Here is a 27,694-nt window from a genome sequence, read left to right on the forward strand (position 1 = left end):
AGTTCTGTTTTCCTGGGACCTGAAATTTATGGAGGGGGTCAAAACAACTCCCGGAGAGACCAGTAAATGTATGTTGAGAAATCTCTCCTGACCATCTGGTCACTCTGTAAAAACAACCCCTCCCAGAGACCATGCAGCTCAGCATGTACACACCTCAGGGCTTAATCCAACCAGTTCAAATATATACCCCTTTGTTTGTGCTGACCAATCACCCCTACCCAACTTGTTCCCACCAGTGAATGTGCTAATCATGTTTTAGAGTTGTTATTTGATTTTCCCGCGGTATGTGATGATTTGCTAAGGGATGCTGTGATGTATGTAAAGTCCCTGCCCTCTCCGAAGAATGTATATAAGCTCTGCTTAAGTTGTTCTCGGGGCTCTCTGCTCCATTCAAGTGAGCTCTGAGCCCCAGCATGCTGGACCCCCAATAAACCCTCTGCTGTTGCATGAGACAGTCTCTTGGTGGTCTCTTCCTCTGACGCTCGTCCGACCTTAACAGTTTCAGCCCCTCAGTGTTGAGCAGCAGGTAGTTCTACAGCAATAGTTATCAGATATATGATAGATCTTCTAGACAGAAGACTCCAAAATAGTGTCCTGTTTATTAAGGTGAATTGCTCTCCTCAAAGTCAATAAAAAAATCTAACTTGAAGGATAGGAAAACAAATTTTCAGTGCCCCCACTATTTCACTGAGTGAGTGACACTCTTATTCTCCATCAAAAAATTCATCGAAAAGTGGGATTCTCTCTGTCCTGGTCCTCACCAGTGCTCGTGGCTTCTTATCATCATTTCCCTGCTCATCTGAGTCTGAGCTGGAAATGTCCCAGAGAATCTGTCCCCGGGCCTCTCGTTCATGGAGCCATGCTTCCATTTTCCCAATTTTTCTGTGACAATATTCATTCCTTGCTTGATAGTCCAGAAATTCTGCAGCCTGTGAGTTTCCTATAAAAGATGAAAAACTCTTTTAATTTATGTTTTTCCCAACATTGTCTTTTTTGTTTGTTTGTTTTTCAAGTGCCTAGGTTTTTGTGAACACAGAATAATCTGCTTGGTATTTTGTTTGGTGTGTGTGTTTGTTTGTGTGTTTGTGTGTGTGTGTGTGTGTGTGAGTATGAGATCTCTCTCTCTTTCTCTCTCTCTCTCTCTCTCTCTCTCTCTCACACACACACACACACACACACACAATTCCATGTGGTGTCTCTGTAAGCATTAATAAAATATTAGTCATTATTTTAAAAAGTTTTAAATCTGGGGGTGGGGATGCGGCTCAAGCGGTAGCGCGCTCGCCTGGCATGCGTGCGGCCCAGGTTCAATCCTCAGCACCACATACAAACAAAGATGTTGTGTCTGCCGAAAACTAAAAAATAAATATTAAAAAAAAATTCTCTCTCTCTCTCTCTCTCTCTCTCTCTCTCTCTCTCTAAAAAAAAAAAAGTTTTAAATCTCCTGAAAATCAACCTATGTACTCCAACCCTTTAACAACACTTTGCCACATATTGCTTTCATCTGAGCCATGTAAGAATTACTTAGAGAGTCACTTTTCCCCTAAATACACCACAAATCTCTTAAGAGTAAGCACATTTTCCTTATATGATTATAATACAATTATTATACTTAGGAAACTTAATATTGATCTAATACTATTCTAATATATAATCCATATTCAAATATCCATGGTTGGTCCAATAGTGCTATTTAGAGCAATATTTTGTTTATGTTTTGTTTTTATTTTTTTGAATCCAGGAGTGCTTAATCACTGAGCCACATTCCCCAGCCCTTTTTAATATTTTATTTAGAAACAGTGTCTTGCTAAGTTGCTTAGGACCTCACTAGGTTGCTGAGGCTGGCTTTGAACTTGCTATCCTCCTGCCTTATCCTCCCAAGCTCCTGGGATTATAGGCATGTGCCACTGTGCCTGGCTCATGTTTTAATTTTTAGGCCCAGAATCCAGTCTAGAATCATGCATTCTGTTTTATTTTCTTCTCTTTTCATCTCTAATTAGAGAATCCTGGGGCTGGAAGTGTATCTCAGTGGTAGTGGTAGTGGTAGAGCAGTGGCCTAGTACATATGAGGCCCCAGCACCACAAGAAAACAAAACAAAACAAAAAAACCCCTAGCCTATCCACATAAGGTCCTCTCACCTCTCACTTCCTTTCTCCTTCATCCTCCTTCTCCCCTGCTTCTTCTGTCTTCATTGTTTGCAATGCTGACATTTTCTTTTCTTTTCTTTCTTTTTCTTTTTTTTTTTTTATTGCAGTATTAGAGATTAAGCCCAAGGGATGATACTGACATTTTAAAGAGTACAGATCAATTATTTTGCATAATGACCAATCTTAGGCTTTTCTGATTGTTTCCTTGTGGTTAAATTCAACATTTTGGACAAGGATATTGAACATCTACTGTGTGTTAGGCACATGATGCTTTTTTAAACTTTCACATCAACTCTGACTTCGTATCAGAATCACCTGTGCAGGCTGTAATGCCAAATGCCCGGACCACACTGCAGATCTATGGAACTGGGGAGCTCAGTAAGTCAGACTTTGTCCTTTTCTTTTCTTGTCTTTCTTACTTAATTTATGTGTGAGGTTTGATTATGTGCTCATATATATTTACTTTAGCTTTTTAATTTAAGCAGTACCCAGCCTTCTTTTAGAATGCACAGAGCAATGTGGACTTTGCCCAAGTAAGTCTGGCTTTCCAAAAAACAAAATCTTCCCAATCACTTCTGAGCTAGGAAAATAATCCTAGGTCAAAGTCTAAAGTCTCCACCAGTCTGGATGGAGCAGATTGAGTCATATGAATGATAATCGCTTATTAAATCTTTTGGCATATTTTATTTAAATCATTAATATCTGAAGTTTTTTACTATTATATAAGAAAATCAAGTGTTTCTTTTTTCCTCTATGCTATATTGGACACTAAACTTGTTTAGGTCACATTTTTGTGAGTTGACCATAACAGAAAGGCTTCAAGAAAGGAATGGAATAATGTCAGATGTGAAAGGTCATTATGAATTAATAATAGCTCAAAATTAAGAACTCTTAGATTATGATGTTGATTTTAGAGCTCTTTGAAACTTAAAGAATGGGCCTGGAATTGTAACTCNTTTGGTATCAGGGATTGAACTCAGGGGCTCTTGGCCACGGAGCCACATCCCCAGCCCTATTTTGTATTTTATTTAGAGACAGGGTCTCACTGAGTTGCTTAGTGCCTCACCATTGCTGAGACTGGCTTTGAACTCACGATCCTCCTTTCTCAGCCTCGCGAGCCACTGAGATTACAGGCGTGTGCGGCGCCTGACATCTATGCCTCATATTCTTAAAAACTACTTTATTGAGGTATGATAACATACAAAAACCAGTATGTACATATTTAATGTTTACAGCCTGGTGAGTTGAGAATCAAGTATTGCAATGTAAGGATTCATGCCTGTGACATACCAGTTTTCTTTCTGCCTGAGCAAAGGGCTTTGGAGGAATACCATCATCATTGTTATTTTTTGCTTATTTACATAGCCATGATAGATAGCTAGTTAATTTATTTCTGCAGCCTTGACCTCTCCTCTAAGCTACAAGCCTTTTTTATGGTAAAACTGGACACTTACACTTTGATGTCTATTTGATGTCTATTTCTCTCACAAACCTGCTCAGATCTTGGCTACCCTAATCCCACAAATGGTACCACTTTTGCCCCATTACTCATTCAGTTATTCAAGAGGAACCCAGGAATCTACCTGGCCTTCTTACTTTCTCCATTTACCTATGTCCAAAACATCACCAGGTTCTGCAAAATTCTCTCATCTGAACCCTCTCCACCCTCATCTTCGCTGTACTCTCCCCATCCACACACCATTTTTCACCTGTGTTACTGCTGTGTTCTTATAACCACATGCACAATTGCATTTCCTTTCCATTTCCTTTTGCATTTCTCCACAATGTAGACAGAGTGATATTTAAAAATATAAAACTGACCATGCCACTCCCATCAATGGCTTTTTCTTGATCTTAAGATAGACTTCAGAATTCTTATTTGATATTACCTGCAATACCTGGGTTGATCTGGCCCTGTTGATGCCCCAGAACCATCTCTAGTCACTCTTTGAACCTCTCTGCTCTGACAAGTATCTAGAACCCACTGAGCTTCTTCCCACCACAGGGCTTTTTCACATGCTGGTAGTAATTACAGTTTGAACGTTCCAGCATTCCTGGTTCTCATTCTCATGGCATTTCAGCCTTTTCTTCCAGTTACTTCATGTCTCAGCTAAATGTTACTTCTTTACAGAAATCTGACCTTGCAGGTTATTTTAACTTCCAGTTATACTCTCCCTGAACATCTCCCTATTCATTGGGTATACTATGAAAGCTCCAGAAGCCAAGATTCACATCTACCTAGCTCACTATCATAGAATAAATCTACCACACCATGCCTGGCACCTGTTATATGATCAGTAAGTACCCATTGAGTGAGTGAGTGAATAAGTGAATGAATCAATGAATGATCAGAAAATTTTAGGAGAAAGTGAGAAGTAGTGGTAATTAGGACCTGGGAAAGACTTCATTCTTTGGGATTTAGGGGTATCAGTCATCTCTGCTCTGCAAATGAGCCAAAACTATTCAAGGCATCATCTAAGTAGACTAGGAACATGAGTTTTCTAAAACATCTAAGTAGAGTCAGGAGCTTTGAAACAGGAAGGAAATGTTTGTTAGTAGTGTGATCTAATGTAATATTAATGATAGCTTCAATCCCACAGCCCTGTTGATGCTATGATAATTCAGATATAAAGTTACAGCATGAGGCAAAATTCACACATTCAGTTTTATCCTTGAAAATCAATCACTGACACTGTATTAAATATATGGTTCTGTGTACCTAGCATTAAAGTTGAGACCTTCTGAGCTAGATGTTTTATTACTTCTTATATTTCTATAAGATCTTTGGTTCTCTGTGGTTTATAGACTTAAAAAGAGTAAAAAACAAAAACAAAAACAAAACCATAACTTTAAAGAACTTAAATGGGTTTTGAGTGAGCAGAGTAAAGGGCAGGTGTATCCTACTCCAAAATTAACTGGAGAAACCACATAGGCCAAGGGGGAGAACCTGGGGAGTGACTTGGGGAGTGATTTAGGGTGTACAAGGATCACGGAACATGGCCAATGTTGGTGGTTGTGTGCTTTATAATATGTGTTTTAGAAAAGTGTACCACTACTATGCCAGACCCACAATTTCACAAAGTTATATTTAAAAAGCAAAACAAGACAGTCTGCAGGAAAATAGTACAGGTAGCCAGATAAGAACAGAACTGTGAAGTAATTTTCAAATGATGGATTTAGGGTGACATTTCTGTGAAGCATATGGTTGTTTTGCTCTATGATATCAATTCCATCCTTTCTGTTTTGTCCATTCCCCTATATGTTTAAAAAGTATTTTACATTTTATTTGTGCTGTTACACACATAAGGTTCATTTTTACATAAACCCTACATGGCAGACAATATTTATTCCCATTTTGCTGATGTCGAAACTTAGGTTCACAGAGGTTATTGAAGTGTAATTCAGCTATATTCTGTATGTAGAATAAAACCATGTAGAAAAATACTATAGTAACTATAAAAGTTACTATTTATTGAGAGGCTAGTATGTGCCAGGCCCTGTTGTAGGAACAAGAAAACGTGCTGCTCTCTTGGAGCTTATGTTTAGTGAGTGCTCTGTTGGGACTCAGTGAAGGACTTTGACCCTATGTCCAGCACCTTCCCTCCACTGTATTCGAACCATGGCTTCTGGAAAGGGGAGACGCCTCAAAAGCACATCAAAACTCATACACCCCAAAGAGCAATGCTCACTTCAAGTATGTTGTATATAATTATACAGGTCATATGATCTATATATGTAATTTATCAGGGAAATATATATAAAGTATATGCAAAGAGCAGGTGATTTTTAAAGAGGCAAAAGAAAAGATTGATTTTTCTTTTCTCACAAGAGGGCCAAAACTCTCAGCCCACCTTCCAAAGGGAGAACAAGAAAGGGTGAATATATCATTGACTAAAAGGGGACTGTTACAGAGGAAACTTAATGGCCAAATGCTGACAAGCAGGATGCTCAAGTACATGTAGGATCTTGGCTATGCCCCACTTGTAGGAGACAGCAAAGCTAAGTACTTTTAGAAGGCAGGGAAAGAAAGCAAAGATGCTCCCTGGAAATAAAAAGGACTCATTGCTAGACCATCTGCCAAGTGCAGTGGGGTGTGTAGGCTCTGGAGTCAGGTGCTCTGAGCGTGGATCCCTTGAGCAGTTTCACGACTTGCAAGGTCAAGGCTATGATCTTGACCATGGACTTGACCTCTCTGGATCTAATCTCCTCAACTGTAAAAGAAAGTTGGTAATAACTCTCACCTCACAGACCTGATATGTGGAGGATTCAATAATGCATTTAAAATGTTAGAAACTACTTTTAAATACTGGCTCTGCCCATTATTATCCCAATATTCTATACTTTAACATGTACAGTGTACAATGAGACTTATAGCATAGAAGAGAAGGGTCATCTGGCATGCACTGTAATCTCTCCATCAATGAATAAATGCTCAGTGATATTTGCTTTACTTCCCTTTCCAACAACTCCAGCAATAGGTTAAGTGTGTTGATGCAGACCATGAGATTCTAATTACTTGTGATTTCATTCTAATGAGAAGAATTAGAGTTTCATGCTAGCAAAATCTACATTTTTCTAGGCTCATTTTGTCATGTGTACCCTTACATACAGGTGCACACACAGGCAAAGGAAACACACACACACACATTATAAAGAAAAGATTGTCATAAAATTTAAGTGTTGAGGGAGTTCTCAAGGGTTATTGAGTCCAAGTTTGGCTAATCTTTAAAGTCAGTTCTGGGACTTTTAAAACGTAGAATTCTCTGGACCCCTATCTAGAGATTCATTCAGTAGGATGAAGGTGGGACTCAGGAATCAGGGCATTTGAAAGCTCCCCAGGAGTTCATGACCAGGCTGTGCTTCACCTCCTTGCCTGGTGAGTGGCTTGGCTTCTGCCCGTGTCACTTTTTCTGTCCCACCCTGGGAGAGCTGAGGGGCAGGAGACCAAGCAGGTCAATTCTGTTCATTTTAGAAGCCCCAGAGTGCAGCCTTCTTCTAAAAGGGAGGGTTGAGGAGTCTCAGCTGATAGGTTTGCTGGCTTTCTTGAGGTGTCTGCACAGAGCTCTGAGTCCTTGGGGTCCTGATGAGCCTGTGTGAGCTGATGGGTAAAAAAGTCCGGACTTTGAATCCTGGCTGTCACATGGAGTGCACAGTAGTAAGTCCTACAGTCTAAGTTGTATGAGAATTAAAGGAGACAATATCTGTTAAGGGAGGAGCACAGACTGGTTTATCATGCACACTCAACAAACCTCAACTTCAACAAAATGGAACCACTTTAAAAAGCCCAGGACAGCAGAGGAAAACCCCCTTTTCTGTGTGCCACAGTCTCTCCTGGGCCCCTCCAGGTCTTGGGGTGTATTCCAAAGCCTTTTCCAATGTTGGTTTCCTTTTAGGTCTTAAGTGATGAGTTGTTGGAGTGTCTAATTTTCACTGAGGCTCTCTTCTTGGTTGTTGTGCCCAATTTTTTTTTTAAAGGGCGGGAGAAATATTGGAGGAAATGTGATAATTTAAGAGTTGATAGATCTTGCCAGCTTCAGTGAGCCAATCCATTGGTCAATGTCTGTTTTTTGTTTTTTTTTTTAAAGAGAGTGAGAGAGAGAGAGGGAGAGAGAGAGAATTTTAATATTTATTTTTTAGTATTTGGCGGACACAACATCTTTGTTTGTATGTGGTGCTGAGGATCGAACCCGGGCCGCACACATGCCAGGCAAGCACGCTACCGCTTGAGCCACATCCCCAGCCCTTGTGCCCAATTTTTTGAATTGTAAAGGTTGTTTATCTCTGTGCTACAAAGCATATTTCATTCTGAGATTTGGGAGCACAGGTTAAATGGATGCCCCAAGTGGATTTTCAATTATTCAACCTTTTCTTATTTAATTAACTTATTGATGAAGCATCTTGTTCCTCTGAGCTGGGGCCATGTCTCTTTGAGCAGGTGATTTTGCATCTTAGAAGTTCTAGATCTCCAGAGACATGGTCAATGTTTCTGCAGCTCTCTCCGTGGCCAGTCCCACTGATGTGGGGTTTGGCCCACAGGTCAGCACTGCTTGTGCAAACAAAAAATGTTCACTTTCAACTTCAGGTTTACCTTGGGGAATATGGGCAGGGAAAACCGAATGGGGCTCTAATTGGTGGGGCAGCATAGCGTCAAGGTTGAGGACAGATATGTCTCTTAAGAAAGTTATGAATAATCTGAGTTCACAGAGTAATTTGGGTTGGTTGGACAGGAAATTGGCAGGAGATGATGCTAGGAAGGAGGGCAGTAGCTAGAAAGGCCTAGAACCCCGTGTTGAGCACTTTAGTTTTGTCTTGAACACTCACAGAACAATTTTTTTTAAGCAGGAGAATGACATGATCAGATTTGCATTTTATGATTGCATGTAGAACTTCTAAAACTTCAGTGTGTATGAGAATCACCTGGGGATCTTGAGAGTGGATCCTGATTCAGTAGGTCAGGGGGGCTCTGGAATTCTACATTTCTAGGCCACTCGCAGGCAGTGCCTATGCTGCTGGACCTGAGGTCCTTCTTTGATCACTGAGCAGAGTAAAGAAATACTTCAAGTTCAGTGTTTCTCAATCTTTAAGGGCATCAGGATCACCTGTAAGATGGTCAAACCTAGACTTCAGGCCTCACTTTTGCAGTTTCCGATTCAGCCACTGTTTCTGGGGCCTGGGCAAGTTCTCAGGTGATGCTGATACTGCTGGCCTGAGGACCACACTGAGAACCACTGGAGTGGAGGGTTGCTGGAAGGTGGGTAAGATGTAAGGGGGAGACCTGGTCAGGTGCTATAGCAGTAGCCCTGGTGTGACAGACTGAGGGCCTGACCTAAGGTGACACCACTGAGAACAAAAGAGAGGACAGATTTCAGCATAAGGTGACCTCAACAGGACTTTGTGACTGACCAGCTGCAAGGAGAAGGAGAAGAAAGTCTGGAGAGGGCTCCAGGGCTCTGGCCTGAGACAGACTGGGCATGGAGGCCTCATCTAGTGTCTTGGTTCTGCAAGAAGAGCCAGCTTGGGGAAGGCAATGATGATGGATACATTTGAGGCCTTCTGTGTGTGCCCAGGAGAGCTGATCTGCAGAAGGGACAGGGATTCTGCATATGATGTCAAACCAGCTAATGCAAGTTTGCTATATGGCTGCGGGCTATTTAATATTTCCACATGCTTCATTCTAACCATAATTTAAGGCTTTTTTTGTTTTGTTTGACCTCTTCTCTTCCTAGGGATGGGGTGAGGATTCTAATAAGGTATATAAATCATGTTACACCCATAAAAAAGAAAGAAACATCTTATTACAGAGCTTAAGCTTCTGTCTTTTCCCCCCAGCTACCCAAAATTATATAACAACATGCCCACTACATCTGAGAAGTAAAACATCAGCAAGAAACCCACCCTAGGAGTATATTTGATGAAGTTTTAAAAATGCTTGAGATATTTTACTAAAAATGCCACATGACTCACCTGGGCCTCTGTTCATGGTTTCATCAGATAACGTGGTTAGAAGGTCATCATCTTCATTCCCTGGGATGCTTTGAAGAATTTTCTTGACTTTATGGTCCCTCAGGTTTTGCTTAGTAATTCTTTCTTCCCTATGAAGACTCTTCTTCAACTCCATTTGGACCTGAAAATCAGCAATAAATGGTCAATGTTCTCTTCAAGCTATCCTTGCAGGAATAGATCAGCAGATTAGCCACTGTGCAAGTTGTAGATTGTCCACAGACATCTTGTGGTCCCTTAACCACAATAAAATTTTCTTTTTCTGTTAGAAGGTGTGGTGACATTTTTTTATTCTCAGGCTTGTTAGGAGAAAGGGGAATGTGCCCACAGTCTAAAAGTATCGCTCAATTAAGGCGAGGATGATTGTAGAAGCCTTTCTCTGTGGAATTGTAGTCAGTTACTACAGGCTCATTCCTCAGAGGCAGGAATTTAGAATATGACAGTTATGGGACATCACTGGTAAAAAGGTTTATTATCTGTTATGGTTTGAATGTGTCTCCTAATAAATGAATTTACTCCCCAAATTAATATATTGATGGTATTTGGAGGGCAACCTTATTAAGGCTGTGATCCCAGGATCCTAGGGGTGGGTTTGTTTCCAAGTTTAGTGCCTTAGCTCTCTTTCGTTCCTGTCTTCTCACTCTCACACTCTGTCACCGTGTGATGCCCTCAGCTATGTTATGACGCAGCAAGGCCCCTACGAGATGATAGCACTTTGATCTTAGACTTTCCAGTCTCCAGAATTGTGAAGCTAAGTTTCTTGTCTTTATTAATTCCTAGTCTGTGATATTCTGTTACAGCAGCAGAAAATGGACTAAGACAAGGTGTTTCTTATAGGAGAATTGTACAGCATGATTTAGAGAAAGAGGCCTAGGTGTCGGAATAAAGACCAACTCTTTCCCAGCCCCACTCCTTTTTTAAAAAATATTTATTTTTAGTTTTAGGTGGACACAATATCTTTATTATTATTATTTTTTTTACGTGGTGCTGAGAATCGAACCCAGTGCCTCACACATGCTAGGCGAGCGCACTACCACTTGAGCCACATCCCCAGCCCCCCACTCCTTTTACTAAACAAAGAAAAATGATCTACTCCATTTTCCTGCTGGAGCCAGAATGTCAGAGAAGTGACCTACTTTTAAAAAGGGAGACTTGAGGCATAGATATATTTTCAGGGGACTGAAAACAGAGAACAGAGTCAGTAGGGTTGTTAGCAGAAGGGATCTTCCTGTCTTCCCAGGTTCAGTAGTTGAATCTTTAGCTCCAATGACTTTTAAGATACTAAGTCAGGACTAGACATGTGCACTTACTGTATTCATGTGCCAGGGCAGTGATTATGTGGTATACATTTGGTAAATATGACATTCTTCTTATATTTACCTCTTGTCTTCTATGGTTCATTTCCAGCATTTGCATTTTATGCAAATATTGTCTTTTCCCAGAAGTATATGTTGGAGTTTGCATTTTCTTTTCCAGTTTTTGCTATGAAAGATGACACAGTCATTAGTATAGGGTAATTTGTTACTGACTGCAATCTACAACCTTAAATTCTTCTTGGAACAGAGTGAGATCTTAAGCCATTATAATCCATAGAGATTTCTTGTGATGATAAATGGGGACTACTGTGCATCCCTGACAAGTCCTTTGTATCACTATCAGTGAGTGAAGTGACACTTTGCAGTATATATAAGGTAGTTTTAAAGGTTCCTGTAGAGTTTTGCAGACCTCGAATGCAAAAGCTTTGACAATTTCATTTTGAAAATCTCACTTTGACAATACATAATTTTCCCTGCTTATTACTATCCCTCTAGAAATGTGTTCTGATTAAATGACACCTTCCTTTCTCTCCTTGCCTCTTCTACCACTGACTGATGGGCTGGTTGTAGAAGAGCCACTGACTGGTTAAATGGAATCTATTTCCCTATGGTGTATTCTCATCCAACAGGAAAGAGCAGCTGCTGGCTGGAGGCTTGCACACGTGAGAATGGCTAGCTCTGAAAGGTTCTCACTGCAAAGGATTTATCTGTTTGATCTGGCTTTGAACTCTTTAGTGCAGACAGGACATGAGAAAGACCGCTTGCCCTGTTCCCATGCAGCCTGTCCCCTGCTAACCACCCCCTCAGGTGACTCCCATAGCTCACCTTTGCTTTGTGCCTTGTCCAGGTTTGTTGCTGGCTCAGGAGTCTTTCGGAGGTAATTACTTGTGGCAGGTCAATGGGTTCAAGCTTCTAGAAGTCCAACATTAGAGTATTCAGCATTCCTCATGCCATGAGATGATGAAACACAAAAGCCAGTCATTAAACTATCTGAACACTTTGCAGCAGCACTTATTCCTGCATAGGGAAGGCGATCCCAATGGCATTACAGTCGTTATCTGTGCCAAAGGCTTTTTGACCTATCTGGGTTCTTTATTTCTATTGCACTGTTGCTGGTGACTTACCAATTGAAATATTGGTCAGAGAGTTAAGAGACTAAATTGTTTTCTGTCTGCACTGCATGTTCAAAGTATCAAATAGCAAGTTCTTAGAATATTAGAGGTCAAAGAGGTACCTGGAGGTTACTTTATTTTACTCATCTCTTGACCACCCATCTGACCTATTCGACTCCTTAGGGAAGGGTCCTGTTTTTAAGATCTCCAGAGAAGCTCACTCATACTCCTGCAGTGACAATCACAGGTAATTAGGAGAAACATTTAAAGTGAAAGTGCAATGTGTTAACAAACCTTAGTGATGTCTTTTTCTACAGAGTCTAGGCTTCATGGAGGACATCATATTTGAGTTTTGAGGGTTCACCAAGACTGGGTGGTAACTCATGTCCTTGGGTCTGCCTATAGCCTTTTAAAAATCTCAGATGTCCTTGTGTTCCACAAGCTGAATAGCAAGACACTGAGAAGGGACTGAGCAGACTTGGGAGATGAAGCTGGTCTCTTCACAATGTGATGTGCAATGAGGGGCCTGGAGAGTTAATTTTTCACCCAGTGAGCATTTGCTGAATGACTGCTGCATGTCAGGCATGGGGATGCAATAGCCAATGAAAGTGGACATGTCCTTCGTGGAGCTTATAATCTATGGGCAACAGGTTGACTTTTGCTTACGTAATTATTTGACTGATAATTAAAAATTGTGATCAGTGCTTTGAATAAAAAAGTATTTGACAACATATAACTGGAGGACCCAACCTTGAAAGTGAATGGGGCATGTTATGGGTTGAATTGTGCCCTCTCCCATTTACATGTTTAAATCCCAACCCTTCATACCTCAGAATCTGATCTTATTGGGAAATAGGGTCAATGCAGAGGCAATTAGTTGAGATAGAATATACTACCATAGGATGGGCCTCTAACCTAATATGTTTGTTTTCTTATAAAATGGAGAAATGTGGACCCAGACACATTTATAAATAGGACACCATGTGAAGATAATGGCAAAGACCAGGAATGTCTTGTTTCCACAAGCCAAGGAATGTCAAAGATCACTAGCAAATGATCAGAAGCTATGGAAGAGGCATGGAACAAATTCTCCCTTACAGCCTTCAGAAGGAACCAACCATATAGATATCTTGATTTCAGACTCCTTTCCCCCAGCACTGAGTTATACGTTTATGTTGTTGTAGTCACACAGCTCATTGTGCTTTGCTATAAAAACCTTAGAAGGCCAGCTGGGGGGAAAGGCTAACAAGGCAGTCCAAGATAGTTTCTTGAGGAGGTAATTTTCTAGCAGAATTTGGAAGATTGGGAGTTTTTAGGGAACTAAGGTGTTCTGGGCAGAGTTAACAGCCTGTGCTCTGGCCCCAAGGCAGGGTGAGAACATGATCTGTTAAGGAACTGAAAGAGCTCAGTTGACTGCAGCTCCAAGTGAGGGAAAGAGAAGCTCAAAATGGGGCTGGAGAGCTCAGGCAGGGCCAGCAGGCCATTCTAATGCTGGTCCATCTTAAGGGAAATGGGAAGCCACTGGCAGTATGAAGCACAGTAGTGACATGATTACCTTTGCTTTAAAAAAATATGATAATTCTGGGTGCAGTGTGGAAATGAGATTAGAGAAGAGTAACTATGAAGTGGGGAGAGAAGTGAGGAGGACAAAGAATGATGAACTGAGGTTTCAAAGAGGATGGACTGAAGATGACAGAGGAACATTGATGGCTCTATGAATATATAGACCTAACTAGAGAAGAAGAGCCAAGGCTCCCAATGACACCCAGAACAAAGGATGGATAGTGTTATTTACTGAGTTGGGGCCCCTAGAGGAAGACCTCTTTTGGGTGGGATTTAGAAGAAAGATAAAAATTTGGTTTGCAGAAGGTTGAGTTGGAGACATCTTTGAGAAATATGAGTTTAGGTTTTGAGTAGTAATTAGTTAGGCAAGGAGCTCAGAGGAGAGGTCTGTGTTGGCTGTACACTTGGAAATCATCCCTGGGGAGAGCATGACTGAAACCAAGGTCAAAGGCAAGGTGAAGACTGAGAAGAGCAGTGCCAAGGACAGCAGATTTGAGCTCCAAAACTGAGAAACTGGTGGATGGGGATGAGCTGGCCAAGGAGACTGAGAAGTGATGATTCAAGTAGTAGGAGGAAAACCCTGAGAACATCAAGCTGCAGGCCGCAGTGTGAGCACCACTCCCACATTAACCAACACCAAAGACAAATGATCATTTATTTAAAAATTGTTTCATTTTGGTGTGACTTGTTGCATTGTCAAAAAGTTGACCTTGGAAGCCAGCGTGGCTTTTAAGGTGACTGTGGAGAGCAGTGGTCTAAATCATGGCCCATCTGACTCTCATGGCTGTGTTTTCACTGGGAGCTGCTTGTTCAAAGGTACAGGTCAAGATGCCCCAGTTGCTATGGTAACGCTGGCCAAGGGTGTCTATGGGCAAAGGCATATGGCATCATCAGTTGAGGCCTTGAGTTCAATACCTTCTCCCAGGGAGAATGAATTCTGAGCAAAACAAGATGACCCTAATGTCTCTCCAGTCCTGTGTCCTTAAGATTGCCTGCTTCACTGAAACTTTCCCACAAATAACCTTTTGATGGTGAAATCTGAACAACAAACTTGCTGAGCTAGTTCTGGAGTCAACCAAGCCTCACCAGAGCTTAGTAACCCACCTGGCCCCAGCTTATTCTCCCTATGTGTGTCTGTTTGTCTTTTCTTTATCCCCCATCACCCACAGTCCAGTATCTTCTTAATTAATGGCTGCACCTGAGAGAGGTGAGAGAGTTGTGACAGGTGACTAGGGTAAAAAGAGACAACAGAACCATGAAAATAGATGCCGAGTATCCACTTTTCTGTGGACTTATTTCCTGGCTTCTGGTCCTAAACTTGACCTGTTTTTGGGACAGCAGCCTTTCTGCTGGAGCAGTTCAAATTTGACCTAGCAAGGAATAAAAAAAAAAAAAAAAAAGTCAAAGGATATGGAGACAGGGAAGGGACTTAAGGGCAAGGAGCTCCTCTTTATGTTTCAGGCATTTTGCATTTGTGGTAGGAACTACTTTTCTGTTCCATTTTCATATCCAATAAGGAAGTGGTCTTTTAAACATAATTTAGCAAAAATGTAATGAAAAATAATCAATAGTAGTAAAAGAAGTTCGTTTCCCTAGCTTTCAACTTTGTGGGACATGAAAATGTCAAGCAAATGAATCTTGCTAGCACCGGATGCAGCAAAGGATTGAGTCAGAATGCTGAAAGAAGGGAAGACAAGATAGGGAAAGGGAAACCAAGACAGAGGGGACCCTCAAGACACCTGTGGGAGGATGGATCAGCAACAACAGGAGGGAACTCTTGGAGGTCAGAAGAACATAAAATTTTTTGTGCCATACTCCACACTAGGACAAGGTTCAGGATTTGGGTCTCTCCAATGAAGCCTGTAGGATTTTGCAGCCACTGCACGCTACACCTAGGTAGAAATTTGTCACCTCACTCAATCCTTAGGTGCATCCTCTGCATAATTATGAGGATCCCCATTTCAGAGAGGTTAATGACTTGTCCAAGTTTGCATAGAAAAGAAAGTGGCACTGCCAGGATTCAAGCTCAGGTGTGTCCAGTTCCAAACACCAGGTTCTTTCCTACTTGTTCCCCAAATGATTTATCATCAGAATCTCCTGGAACTAAAAAAGAAATTCCTGGGCAACTCACTGGAGATTGAGATTCAGTAGATCTGAGTATGTCCTGCCTGTGAAGTGAGATGACTCAATTCATCATCTCCAAAGAGAACCCAATAGAAGGATATATATATCCTCTCCCAGGAACTCTGATGATTTCTTTCCAGACTGGGTCCATTTGCCTCCTCATTGCCTCAAGTAAGTAAAGAAACTACATCAAAATATGCTGTAAAGGATTTGTTTGCAAAGTCTTACTGAAAACTTGAGTCTGAAGAAGTCAGGCTATTTTATTCATTTTAAATCATCTATCCACAAATTCTTAGGGCCAGGTTTTTGCTTTTATAAGGATATGGGTAATAACAGATCCTTCTATTCTTGGTCTTTCAACTTAAATTCGCCTTCCTTCCTCCTTTCTCCTTCCTCCTTCCCTCCCTCCTTCTCTTTCTTTCTTTTTGTGCCAGGGACTGAACCCAGAGGGGTGTTAAGCTGAGCAACATCCCCAACCCTTTCATTATTTATTTTGAGAAGTGGTTTCACTAAGTTGCTTAGGGGCCACCCTAAGTTGCTGGGACTGGTCTTGAACTTGTGTTCCTCCTTTCTCAGCCTCCTGAGCCGCTGGGATTACAGAGGTGAGATACTGCGCCTGGCAAATTCTTAGTTCTGATAAGGGCTAAGTGGTAGGTAAGCTCAGGAATTCTTCCAGGCAATTACTTTTTTCCTGGCCTTTGGAAAAAACCCAAAGAACCACACGATTCCTGCGGAAAGCCACTAGATGGCGGCAACTGACATTGCAAATGGGATCCCACCTTGAAGCCATTTGCTCTTGGCCTCCTAAATGCTACAGAAAATATTGCTTGGAAAATTGGTTTCATCTAAATAGTCAAACAACATTGCCTTAGAATTCTGGGTCCTCGTATGCATGTTCCTTTTCCCTGCCTGTGAAGTGAGATGCTTCAATTCATCATCTTCAAAGAGAACCTAATGGAAGGAATTACTAGAAAATGGGTAAAATGACAATTCTTAAAAATCATTTTATAATATCAAGATATGTATTATTTGTCTAAAGGCTTCTGAATTATTGGCTTCTCAAACAAAACAAATGGCCAGCATAGTTGAAATGTCTGCTAGGAGATTCAAGAATCAAGATTAAATCAACCATAGGCCCCAAATCACTGAACCTGGTGATAAACACTAACCTTTTCCAACAAGAAGAGGAACATGGACTAGAGCAACTTAATGAAAATGTAAAATCTATCTGGCACCATAACTTAAGAATGTGTTTTTTAAGGTTCTGGGAAGCAGAGAAAGGTATCCAGGACACCTTTGAAGTGAGAAATCATAAGGCCAAAAAGGAATTTCTGATTAAGGCATTGCATTGAGCTCCTAGTTCAACAACGTTTGCTCCACACAGCTAACAATGAAAAAATAAAATGCAAAATAAAAAAAGATATGGCCTGGCTTTAATTAAGACAAATATCTCCTTAGATCAGACAAAAGAACAGGAATACAAACATTTAGGGGAAGCTTGATTTATAAGGCACTTAGTGGCCTTGATGGCTATTATTTCTATTGGTTAAAGAGGATCTAAAAATGGTCGATTTAAATGGGAAATCAGAATCAGACTCACAGATTGAAATTAGGGGCTGAATTATTTTCCATCAGCCTACCTTATAAAAGAATTACAGGGATGGGGGAGTAGCTTAGTGGTAGAGTATATGCTTAGCACGTGTGAGGTCCTGGGTAATATTCCCAGTACTGAGAAAAATAAATGAAATAGCAGAATCTAAAGGGAAGCTGAAAGATTTGTTTTATAAGTATTATCAAAGTCAAATATAAAGAATATAAGACTTTTTGTAATTTTAAACTTTTTTGTTGGTGTAGATGGACAGAATGGCTTTATTTTATTTGTTTATTTTTATGCAGTGCTAAAGATTGAACCCAGTGCCTCACACATTCTAGGCAAGCACTCTGCCACTGAGCTACAGCAAATTTAAAAGTTTAGGTAAATGGAAAATTTCTTGTAAACATATGGATTAGCAAGAAAAATAAGATACCCAAATCAACTAAGAACCATCAAAGAAATTCTTAGTAAAAAATTTCTTACTCCCCTTAAAAGCCCCAGTGGCTAAAAATTGTTTTAAAGGCCCATTTTACCAAACATTAGAGGAACAGATAACACCTGTGTTATAACAAATGAATCAGAGAGTAGAAAAGAGGGAAAGGTAATTGACTCCTTTCACAAGACTAATTTAATCTCGACAGCAAAACTGGAAAAAACATACAAATATGTCACTTATTAAAATACATACACACAGCTGTAGAAAACCCAATTCAGTGGTATATTTATATATGTATCTCATAAGTCAAGTAGGACTTAGGCCAGGAATGCAAGTCTAGTTCAACATCATAAAATTTATAATCTATTCGCTGGTTAAAAAGGAAACCCATATAATTATTTTAATATATAGGGAAAAATAAACAAATTTAACACAGCCCTGAGGAAAACTTTTAGCACTGACGAATAAAGGGGAAGATGATAATTAAAATAAATGGCATTGTGCCAGTTCTCTTTCATTTGTTTTTCTGGATCCACTTGCCACGCTTCTCTGCTCTGGTCTCTGTCTGTAAGGGCTGAGCAGTTTCCCTGCTTATGACTTCACATCCAGTACAGCCACTGGGGGACCTGGCAGGAGACTAGAGTGGGGAAGACAAGAAAGCAAGGTGCTTGTTCCTCTATATCCCTTCCTGCAAAGCTATACTGGGGTGACTCTGTCTCTCAAAGGAAGGTCCCTGTTACTCTCAAAGCAGCTCCCTCTTCCCCAATTTCTCTTTCCAGGCTCCAGAAATCTCTCCCTTTCTCAGTCTGTGGTTACCCTCAGAGGCCACTTGTGGCTATTGCAATATCTTTTGTGGTTTTCTTGACCAAATCTCTATACGTAGATAGTTATAAGGAAAAATATTCCTGGATTATTGTAATTTGATTGTGACATTTGTTTCCTTTTGGGAATCTGACTGGTACCAGTACCTATCAAAATCCCATTGTAAATATTCTACAGGTTGAGTGTCCTTTATCTGAAATACTTGGAATTAGAACTGCCTCAGATTTCAGATTTTTTCCCCCAGATTTTGGAATATTTTAATGTACGTAATGAGGCATCTTGGGGAAGGGATCTAAGTCTAAACACAAAATGTTTATTTTATGCTTCCTCTACACATAGCCTGAAGGTAATTTCATGTCATATTTTCAGTGCACCTGCATTTGGCTGCAACCCATCACATGAGGTCAGGTGTAGAATGTTCCTCTTGTGGCGTCATGTTGGTGCTCAGAAAGCTTTGGGTTTTGGAACATTTTGGACTTCAGATTTTCAGTTGAGGGATGTTCAACCTGTACTTAGTTTTAGAACTAGTCCCATTAATGTCATAGATAAGACAAGGATACCTATTATCACTGCCTGTATTCAACATTGCAAAGAAATTCTAGCTGATGCAGAAGTCAAGAAAACAAGTACAAAGAATAAGAATTGGGAAGAAAGAGGGAAAAAAATTACAGATGATATTGCCTCTACAGAAATCTAGAAGAATCTACAGACCATGAGAATTATCAAGGTATGTGAATAAAGTTGTGAAACACAAATTTCAATATACAAAAATTTATAGCTTTCTTGTTTACTAATAATAATCATTTAGAAGATTCAATGGAAAAAAAGACCTCATTCGCAATAGGTAGGGGAAAAGTCCTATAACATATCTGATGGTCAGTTATATGTGGCAACTCGGCTAGGCTATGGTCTCCAGTTGTGCACACACTAATCTAGGTGTTACTGTGAAATATTTTGAGGATGTGATTTAGGTCCATAATATGTTGAATTTAATGAAGATTATTTTGGATAATTTATATGGACTGAGTGAGATCTTAAGCCATCGTAATCCATAGAGATTTCTTGTGATGATAAATGGGGACTACTGTGCGTCCCTGACAAGTCCTTTGTATCACTATCAGTGAGTGAAGTGGCACTTTGCAGTATATATAAGGTAGTTTTAAAGGTTTCTGTAGAGTTTTGCAGACCTCTAATACAAAGGCTTTGACAATTTCATTTTGAAAATCTCACTTTGACAATATATAATTCCCCCTGCTTGTTACTATACCTCTAGAAATGTGTTCTGATTAAATGACACCTTCCTTTCTCTCCTTGCCTCTTCTACCACTGACTGATGGGCTGGTTATAGAAGAGCCACTGACTGGTTAAATGGAATCTATTTCCCTATGGTGTATTCTCATTGGCCAGGATAAGCCTTGGGGAGTTCTGCCATTTAGGGGAGACACACAGGGAGGGACCCATCTCTGCAGGTGTTGTCTGCAGTAAATGGCCTTGAGGATCTGACAGTACCTGGACAGCAAGTCATCATACCAAGTCAGCCAGCTGCATAGCAGCCCCTGGCTGGCTCTGGGATGACTTAGTGGAACCTATAAAAAATTAGCCCCACCTCACAGCTTTTGTTTCTGTGTGTGAGGAGTCCTATTCAGGAGAGCATTGTCAGAGTATGGAGGGAGAAGGTGCTACAGAAAACATCCCCAAGGATCCCCAGGATTCTGGTGAGTTAGGGACAGAAAAGTCAGGAACAACCTGTGGTTAAGATTTCTCCTGCAAACTGAGAATGAAGAGAATGGTTTAAACTGAGGAGAGAAAGAAAGGAAAAAGTCATATTAGATTTTTCACAGATCTGAAAACTTCTAGAGTCACTAGATTCCATGTAAAATTTCTGTTTCTCATTGACATGTTTTCCCCACAAAGGGCTCAGCGCTCATCCAACAGGAAAGAGCAGCTGCCGGCTGGAGGCCTGCACACTTGAGAATGGATAGCTCTGAAAAGTTCTCACTGCAGTCCTTACCGAGCCAATTGAGAAGTCTTAAGAATAAAACTAAAGCTACCTTGAAGAAGAAATTCTGCCAGTGGACAGCAGCTTCAGCTTCTGCCTGAGAGTTCCAGCCTGCCCTTCCTGCCCTGTAGTTATTGGATTTGCCTTGCCAGACTCCACAATCACATAATCCAATTCCTTGCTGTAAGTCTATTAATAGATAACTTCTTCTGCTGGTTCTGCTTCTCTGGTTGAACCCTAACTGTTACAAGCGCCTAGAAACAAACTTTAAAAATTGCACAAGACTCCCATGGAGAAATCATGAAACGCTATTGAAAGAGCTAAAAGGAAATCTGAGTAAATGAAGGTCTATGTCATGTTCGCGGTTCAGTAGACTCAATATTGTCTAAGGCCAAAAACAACGTTGAAACCATCCAAGGCAGAACCATCCTTCTTATTCCTCACCAGCAGATCTACACTCATCATTCTTTCGTCTCCAATTCAATCATTCAATAACCAAAACATCCTTACTGACCATGTGTTATGTGCCAGGCACCCTTCTAGATATTCAGATACATTAGTAACAGCAGAAAAATAAAATCCCTGGCTCTATGAAGGTTGTATTCTAGCATGAGAGAGATAAGGGAGCAGTGAAGAAAATACAAGATGAACATAATAGGTAAATAATGTGTTTGGTGTATTAGATGGAAACAGGCGTGCTGGGGAAAAGACAAGACAGTGAAGGACGGAGGGAATCACGAGGATTGGAGGAGGGTTGCTATTGTCAGTAAATTGGTCAGGAGGGTAGGCCTTCTGAAGATGGTGACATTTGAACAAATCCTTGGAGGTGAGGGAATTATCCAAGCAAATCACCGGGGGATGTAGTACATGTGGGGGCAACTTCCCAACTTAGGCTGGATTTTAGACGTTTGCAGGAGAAGCTAATCAGACCAGAGGGGGTGCTGCTGATCAACTCTTCTCCATGGGGCAGGCACATTTGATTCACTGTCCTGGCAGAGTCTCTCAGAGCTCAGTTCCAAGTTGAGGAACCTTAGTTCATGACCTGCTCTATACTTGAGGAGTAGATGTTCAGGAAATGGAGAGTGCCAAATACACAGCTCAAATTATTTAGGATGCAATTATATTTGGTTTAATAATTAAAAATACTTTTAGAATTTTTTTTGGGCAGAGATTAGGCTATTAATTAGCATGTCATGGGAACCCAGCATTTATTATTCTCTCAAAAACCCATTTGTGGTGGAAAATGTGCTGAGCCTCATTTGTGAAGATAATTATAGCTGATATCTTTGGGAGTGTCTGCCAAGTTCCTAGTGATTTCCCTCTTTCTGGGAGCTGATTCCAGAATCTAGAGGGTGACTCTTCCACCCACATTTCTACTGCATGAACATGTCCTCTGCTTATAACTCACTGGATCAGAGCTCGAATCATGAGCAAAGCTTAGCCAGTCATATCTTGCCTCCCAGGAATTTGGAATCAGAGCCAAGAGGATCAGGTCAATCTGTCCATTTGACTGGAACTATAAGATGCAATCCCAGGGTGCCCATATTTTATCAAGTGCACCTGAGGAGCAGAGAAGGATGATCTACAGAGGCATTAAGCACACAGACAAAAGAGCTTGGGGGAGAAACTTGGAGAATTCTGCCTTTCAGTTGCCGACAGGTGTCTCCCTGCTCTGAGGTTCAATAAAACATTCCTCTACCTTTATAATTAACCATATTGGTTGCTCTGGGTAGGCAGATTCTAATACAGGGATGCTCCAGGTCTGTAGTAGCAGGGAGTACACTTTGAGTGTTTTTCTCCCAGCCGACATGATGTTCATTCATTCACCAACTGACTTTTCTGTGGCACACAATGTTAGTGGCTGAAGACATATGATTAAATGAGACCTAGCCTTTGTACTCACATAATCTATCCATTCTTCCTTTCTTCCTTCCTTTCTCTTCCTTCTTTCTTTCTTTCTTTGGTGCCAGGGATTAAATCCAGGGGCGCTTAATGACTAAGTTCATGCCCAGTTTTTAAAATTTTTTTATTTTGAGACAGGATCTTACTAAATGGCCTTGCTAAGTTGCTGAAGCTGGCTGTAATGGTTTGGATGTGAGGTATCTCCCAAAGCTCAGGTGTGAGACAATGCAAGAGGGTTTACAGGAGAAATAATCGGGTTATGAGAGTTTTAAACCAATCAGTAAATCAATTCCCTGATGGAATTAACTGAGTGGTAATTGAAGGCAGATGGGGTGTGGCTGGAGAAGTTGGGTCATTGGGGGCGTGGCTTTGAGGCATATGTTTTATATACGGTAAGTGGAGACACCTCTCTGCTTTCTCACATCATGTGAGCCGCTTGCTTCCACCTCACTCTTCCACCATGATGTTCAGTCTCACTTGAATCCTGAGAAATAGAGTCGCTGTCTATGGACTGAGATCTCTGAAATCGTGAGCCCTCAAATAAACTTCTTCTCCTCTACAACTGTTCTGGTCAGGTCTTTCAATCACAGCAGCAAAAAAGCTGACTAAAACACTGGCTTTGAACTTGCAGTCCTTTTGCCTCAGCCAGCCTCCCAAGGTGCTAGGATGACAAGTATCTAACACTGAGCCCATATATTTTTCTTGACTTTAATTTTAAGGTGGTTGGTTAGTGTGTGGGATGTAGTATTAGATGCTGAAATATCAAAGTCCTCTTTTGAGCTTGATGGACTATTGGGAGAACCCAAACCTGACCTTGTCTTCCATAGGTTTGATAGATAATAAAAATACTTTGTGGACTATACAGTGCTACACAGATGTTTTTCACTGGCTATAATTTCTTCTGTTTGAGTTAGTCAGCTTCACAGAGAATATTAAACACACTCCATTGAAAGGAAACTTTGGTTTAGGAATAAAACAAGTCTTAAAGTTATTCTGTTTATCCATAGATATGCTCAAAAACTTTGAAATTAGATATTAATTCATTACATTTATACTTTATTTTTCTTGAGCTAAACAATATTTTTGAGGTTTTTAATATTTTGGAATATTTTCTAATAATTTTGGAAAAGATGCTCTTTTTGAATGAAAGCCTATAATCATTTCAAATGATAATTTTGAGCTTCTGGAGAAGACAAATAAAAACCAACTGAAACAGAAATAATTCTCAAAAATAAGCTTCTATACTCCTGGGGATAGCCCAGGCATCTGGGTGAATTATGTAGCAGGTGGGATTTGGCTATAATCCCGTTTCTCAAATGTCAATGGTAGATCCTGCTCATGAGAGAGCCCCAAACCCTCCTTTTAGCTGTTGCTCATTTTCAAGGACCCACTCTGATCTCTTTCCCTTTCTAGGATGATACTTTTTGGATTTTGTCGCTCTTAGAATTTGTATCCCTCTAAAGGGAATCTATTAAACATTTATTAAGGTGAATACATTTGATGCTTTTGCTTTGTTGAGATTTAATGTTCCTAATTTCAACAACTAGTTTATTTTCTGGGAAAATAAAGTTAAAGTTAGAAGTTGTAGAGATCATTTGGACTGATGATTAGGAGTAAGGACTTTGATATCTGGCTGGTATTCAGTCTCTGTGTGTCCCTGGGCAAGTTACTTAGCTCTCTGACCACATGTATAAAATAAGGGCAAGACTTCCTTTCTAATAGGAGGCTTAGCGGATTAAATGAATGCCATAGATTAAGTTGTCTAGAATAGTATCAGACTTGTAGAAGGGTGGTAATTGAATAGTAGTGGTATTCATTGTTTTTGTTATTTATTATAATTTCCCAGAGACACTCAATGAGTCAGTGCTAGATTCAGGCCCCGAAGTCCCCCTACCCATGTACTTATTAGTATACTTGCTCCTTTTGGAAATGAAATCATTACAAAGGAAATCCTAAGTAGATTGGTCCTTGCAATTGGCAAAATTATCTTTAAAAATATTCTTATTAATGTTAGTCAATATCCTTCTTTTATGAAGATAGTTAAAAAGAGATATTACTATTTAATCCAAGAAATTCTTTATGAAGCCTCTTAAATTCATCTTACTTCAAGTCTTCGAGGTGGATGCCTTTTAATAATACTTGTTTCTCCCCGTTCCAGTGGGATGTCAAAATACATGGCCCTGGGTGCTTGAAGAATTGGGGGAGAAATGAGAATAAGCCATTAAAACAATTTACCATTAAATTAGAAAGATGATCCTTAGTTTTTAGACTTGTTAACATAATTTTGTACCTTTTCAGTTATATACGTTTAACCCATAGATTGAATGTGGAGATGAAACACATGGAACAGGGTCCCTACTTGAATGTGAATGATAAAATTTTAGTCTAATTTCTGATTTCATCATTTCCTTCTCTGATAGATATTTAGAGGAAGATCTGCAAAATTAACAATGCATGGACTACAAATGCAACTGAAACACAGAATTTGGCCTATGTAATGGAAAGTCATAGAAACTCATTTACTTGTTTTAGTTCCATGAATCTCCTCCCCAAAATACAAGAAATCAGAAAAAAATATATTTAACAAATGAAAAAAATCTATCTTATCTATCTTTTGGAACTCGAAATAGGTAATAGGTGATTAGATGCAGAGAAAGGTGACTCAGAATTAGAATACGAGCTTCCAATAAGAGTATGCAATGCTTAGCCTTGTATGATCACAATTAAATAGTTTCTCTCAAACCAGGGAAATTCCAAGTTGCTACTGTAATACAACATATTGACATTCTTTCCTGAGAAAACAAACCAGGGCTACAGAGTTAAGCCTCTGCTAGGAAACAGGGAGGCTCAATAGGTCTATTGTGAATTTTATAATCCTGGGCTCTTGTACTGTTGCCAAGACCAAACAGCACGAGTGAAATCCTTGTCCTTTCCCTTGGCAATATGGATGCATCTGATTTCTAGATTGTTAAATAGACCATCCTATACTCTCACTTCACATTTGAAATGGAAAATTCCAGGAGTATTATGCATCTCCATCCTTAAGACTTTTAATGACCACTTTAATGACTTTGCTCTAACTTTTAGTAGTTTGAAAATGATGTATTTTCTTTCAATGATGATACCATATCGAGAGTACAGAAACAACAACAAAACATTGGATTTAAAAGTGTAAATATTTTTGGCAAAATTTTTTCAGAAGTCTGACTACTTCTTATTTTTATACTGTGATTTGAAAGATATAACCCCATTATTTAGTTAGATTTTTCCCAATATGGCATGTTGTTTTCACCCCCTGATTATAGGTGAAGAAAATTGATGAAGTGACTCGTTCAAGATGGTCTGGTTTGGTATTTGGTGGAACTGGGATTAGCCTGCAGCATGCTCACTAATGCCTTGTTATTTATATTCAATGAGATTTTGTCTTCTCAAAAATAAAAATTTCCAGTTGGAACTCTAAAGCACTAAAATCAGCTTTCACTATCCAGTTAACAAAAATCTTAAAACTCTGGATAAAGAGTTTGGATAAAAAAAAAAAAGACTCTTTCAGTGCAACTAAGGGGAAAATTCCCATTCAGATATTAAAGAAGTTGGAGAACAAATAAAATAGGCTGTATAGAACTACTTAACATTGTCAATTCTACAGAAGACACTCATGCAAATCATTGTGGGCAAGTTCTGCTAGGTTCCAAAAGAGAATGCAGGCATTCTGATCAAGACTTCCAGTAAGGGGAGCTTACTTGTGTGTCTGATCCAGGATGAGAAGAAAAGAGAAAATTCCATACATATATACTTGCATATATTTTACAAACACATTTCTCTTCCCAAGTTAGAATATCTGTTTCATTATCTCGATGATCATCACAACATATTTTACATGTCTTATAAAATATCACAGAATAATTTATAGCCACTTCAGGCTGAGAGCTTCCAATCAAATGGAAAAAATTATTTCCCCTGAAGATGACCATGAAGAGAAGGGGTGACTCATCCACTCATCTGTTCTACAATAAATCAATTTTGTTTGGGGTGTTTTCAAAAGTCACATTAGAGAAGATTCACTCCTAAAGTGCTGCTTTCAAAACCACAAAGCCTGATGCATTAAACTGTATTGGAGATGATGATTTAAATTTAGAATCTAACTGAAATACATGATTGTTATCATTCATTACATCAGTGCCTTTATAATTTTAATGATCTGGCAAAGCTCAGTACAAACATGGAAAGCACTATAAACTAAGCTGAAACAAAATGATTTTCCTTCTCATTTGGAATGTTAAAAATGCCTTTGTACACAGTTTACACTCCCATTCTAAGGTGCCAGAATACCTTTGATTGACAGACATTCAATTCCTACTTCAACTGACAAATGTTCAATCCCCACATATTTCCTTACATCTCAATAAATTAGAGACTTGCTGAGATCACAGAGATGGGTCAATCTATCGACAGCTCTATTAGGTCCCGATACATAAATCCCATGCTGAGTTTTGCATTTACCTGTAGAATATCTTCCATACCAGGTTTCTCGCAGAGGTGGCAGCTGGCCATTCAGAATTTCATTCCGGTCCTGTAGTCTTGTCAACGAATATGAGCTCTTTTCTTCTAGGTTCTGATTAAATGCAAAATCCATAGGGCCAGCTGAAGGAGTGTCTGCTCCTTTGTTTTCCAGAGGGGCTACTTTGGTGACCCGAGAGTGAGCCTTAGAGTGACTCCGGCCCATTTCCCATGAAAGAGATTCAAAGGAAAACCATGCTGGAGGTAGTTTGGGGGTCTTTAACGTAGTTTGTTTTAATTAAGATATTTCAGAATCCCAGCAGTTTGGGAGACCCTAAGCCACTTGGTGAGTCTCTGTCTCTAAGTAAAATACAAAAAAAGGGCTGGGGATATGGCTCAGTGGTTAAGTGCCCCTGAGTTCAATCCCTAGTACCAAAAAAAAAAAAAAAGATATTTTGGAAGCTGACCCCAGCTTTAGAAAGTAGTGGTTTCCCTCACAACATCTCTCTTGCTCTGTTTCACCACATACTAACCCCCTGGCTACTTCCCAGAAGGTTGGTTTCCATGGAGACTTCCCTTTACCTCCTGCATTGCCATTCCAGAGTCAAAGAATCCAGTTAAACATTGACTTGGTTATGCTACTCTCTGAAAAACACAGCTGTAGGAATAGAAACCACTATT

General features: G+C 39.9%; 1 protein-coding gene across 3 annotated transcripts; it reads right to left on the minus strand.

The window, feature by feature from the left end:
* Positions 1–580: 580 nt before the first annotated feature.
* Positions 581–27,527, minus strand: Ccdc198 (coiled-coil domain containing 198). Of its 3 annotated transcripts, none has more exons than XM_015480923.2 (6): positions 27,017–27,521; positions 24,621–24,703; positions 11,790–11,876; positions 11,029–11,130; positions 9,613–9,772; positions 581–940 (listed from the first exon to the last, which is right to left on the minus strand). In XM_015480923.2, the coding sequence occupies exons 1-6, from the start codon at positions 27,237–27,239 to the stop codon at positions 705–707; spliced, it is 891 nt and encodes a 296-aa protein (XP_015336409.1). In that variant the 5' UTR covers positions 27,240–27,521; the 3' UTR covers positions 581–704. The 3 variants fall into 3 exon arrangements, with proteins under 3 accessions (XP_015336409.1, XP_048649717.1, XP_015336410.1); XM_015480924.2 differs by lacking the exon at positions 581–940 and adding an exon at positions 6,794–7,708 and having other exon boundaries at positions 27,017–27,527; XM_048793760.1 differs by lacking the exon at positions 24,621–24,703 and having other exon boundaries at positions 27,017–27,205.
* Positions 27,528–27,694: the final 167 nt, after the last annotated feature.

The sequence above is a fragment of the Marmota marmota genome, unplaced genomic scaffold, assembly GCF_001458135.2.
Source record: "Marmota marmota marmota unplaced genomic scaffold, marMar, whole genome shotgun sequence".
NCBI classification, from domain to species: Eukaryota; Metazoa; Chordata; class Mammalia; order Rodentia; family Sciuridae; genus Marmota; species Marmota marmota.

Coding starts and splice junctions, on each gene's coding strand:
- Ccdc198 (XM_015480923.2), bottom strand. CDS start 27,239: ATGGGCCGGAGTCACTCTAAGGCTCACTCTCGGGTCACCAAAGTAGCC. Junction 11,877..24,620: donor ATCCACCTCGAAGACTTGAA/GTAAGATGAATT, acceptor TTGGACTTCTAG/AAGCTTGAACCCATTGACCT. Junction 11,131..11,789: donor GGACAAGGCACAAAGCAAAG/GTGAGCTATGGG, acceptor CATCTTTCATAG/CAAAAACTGGAAAAGAAAAT.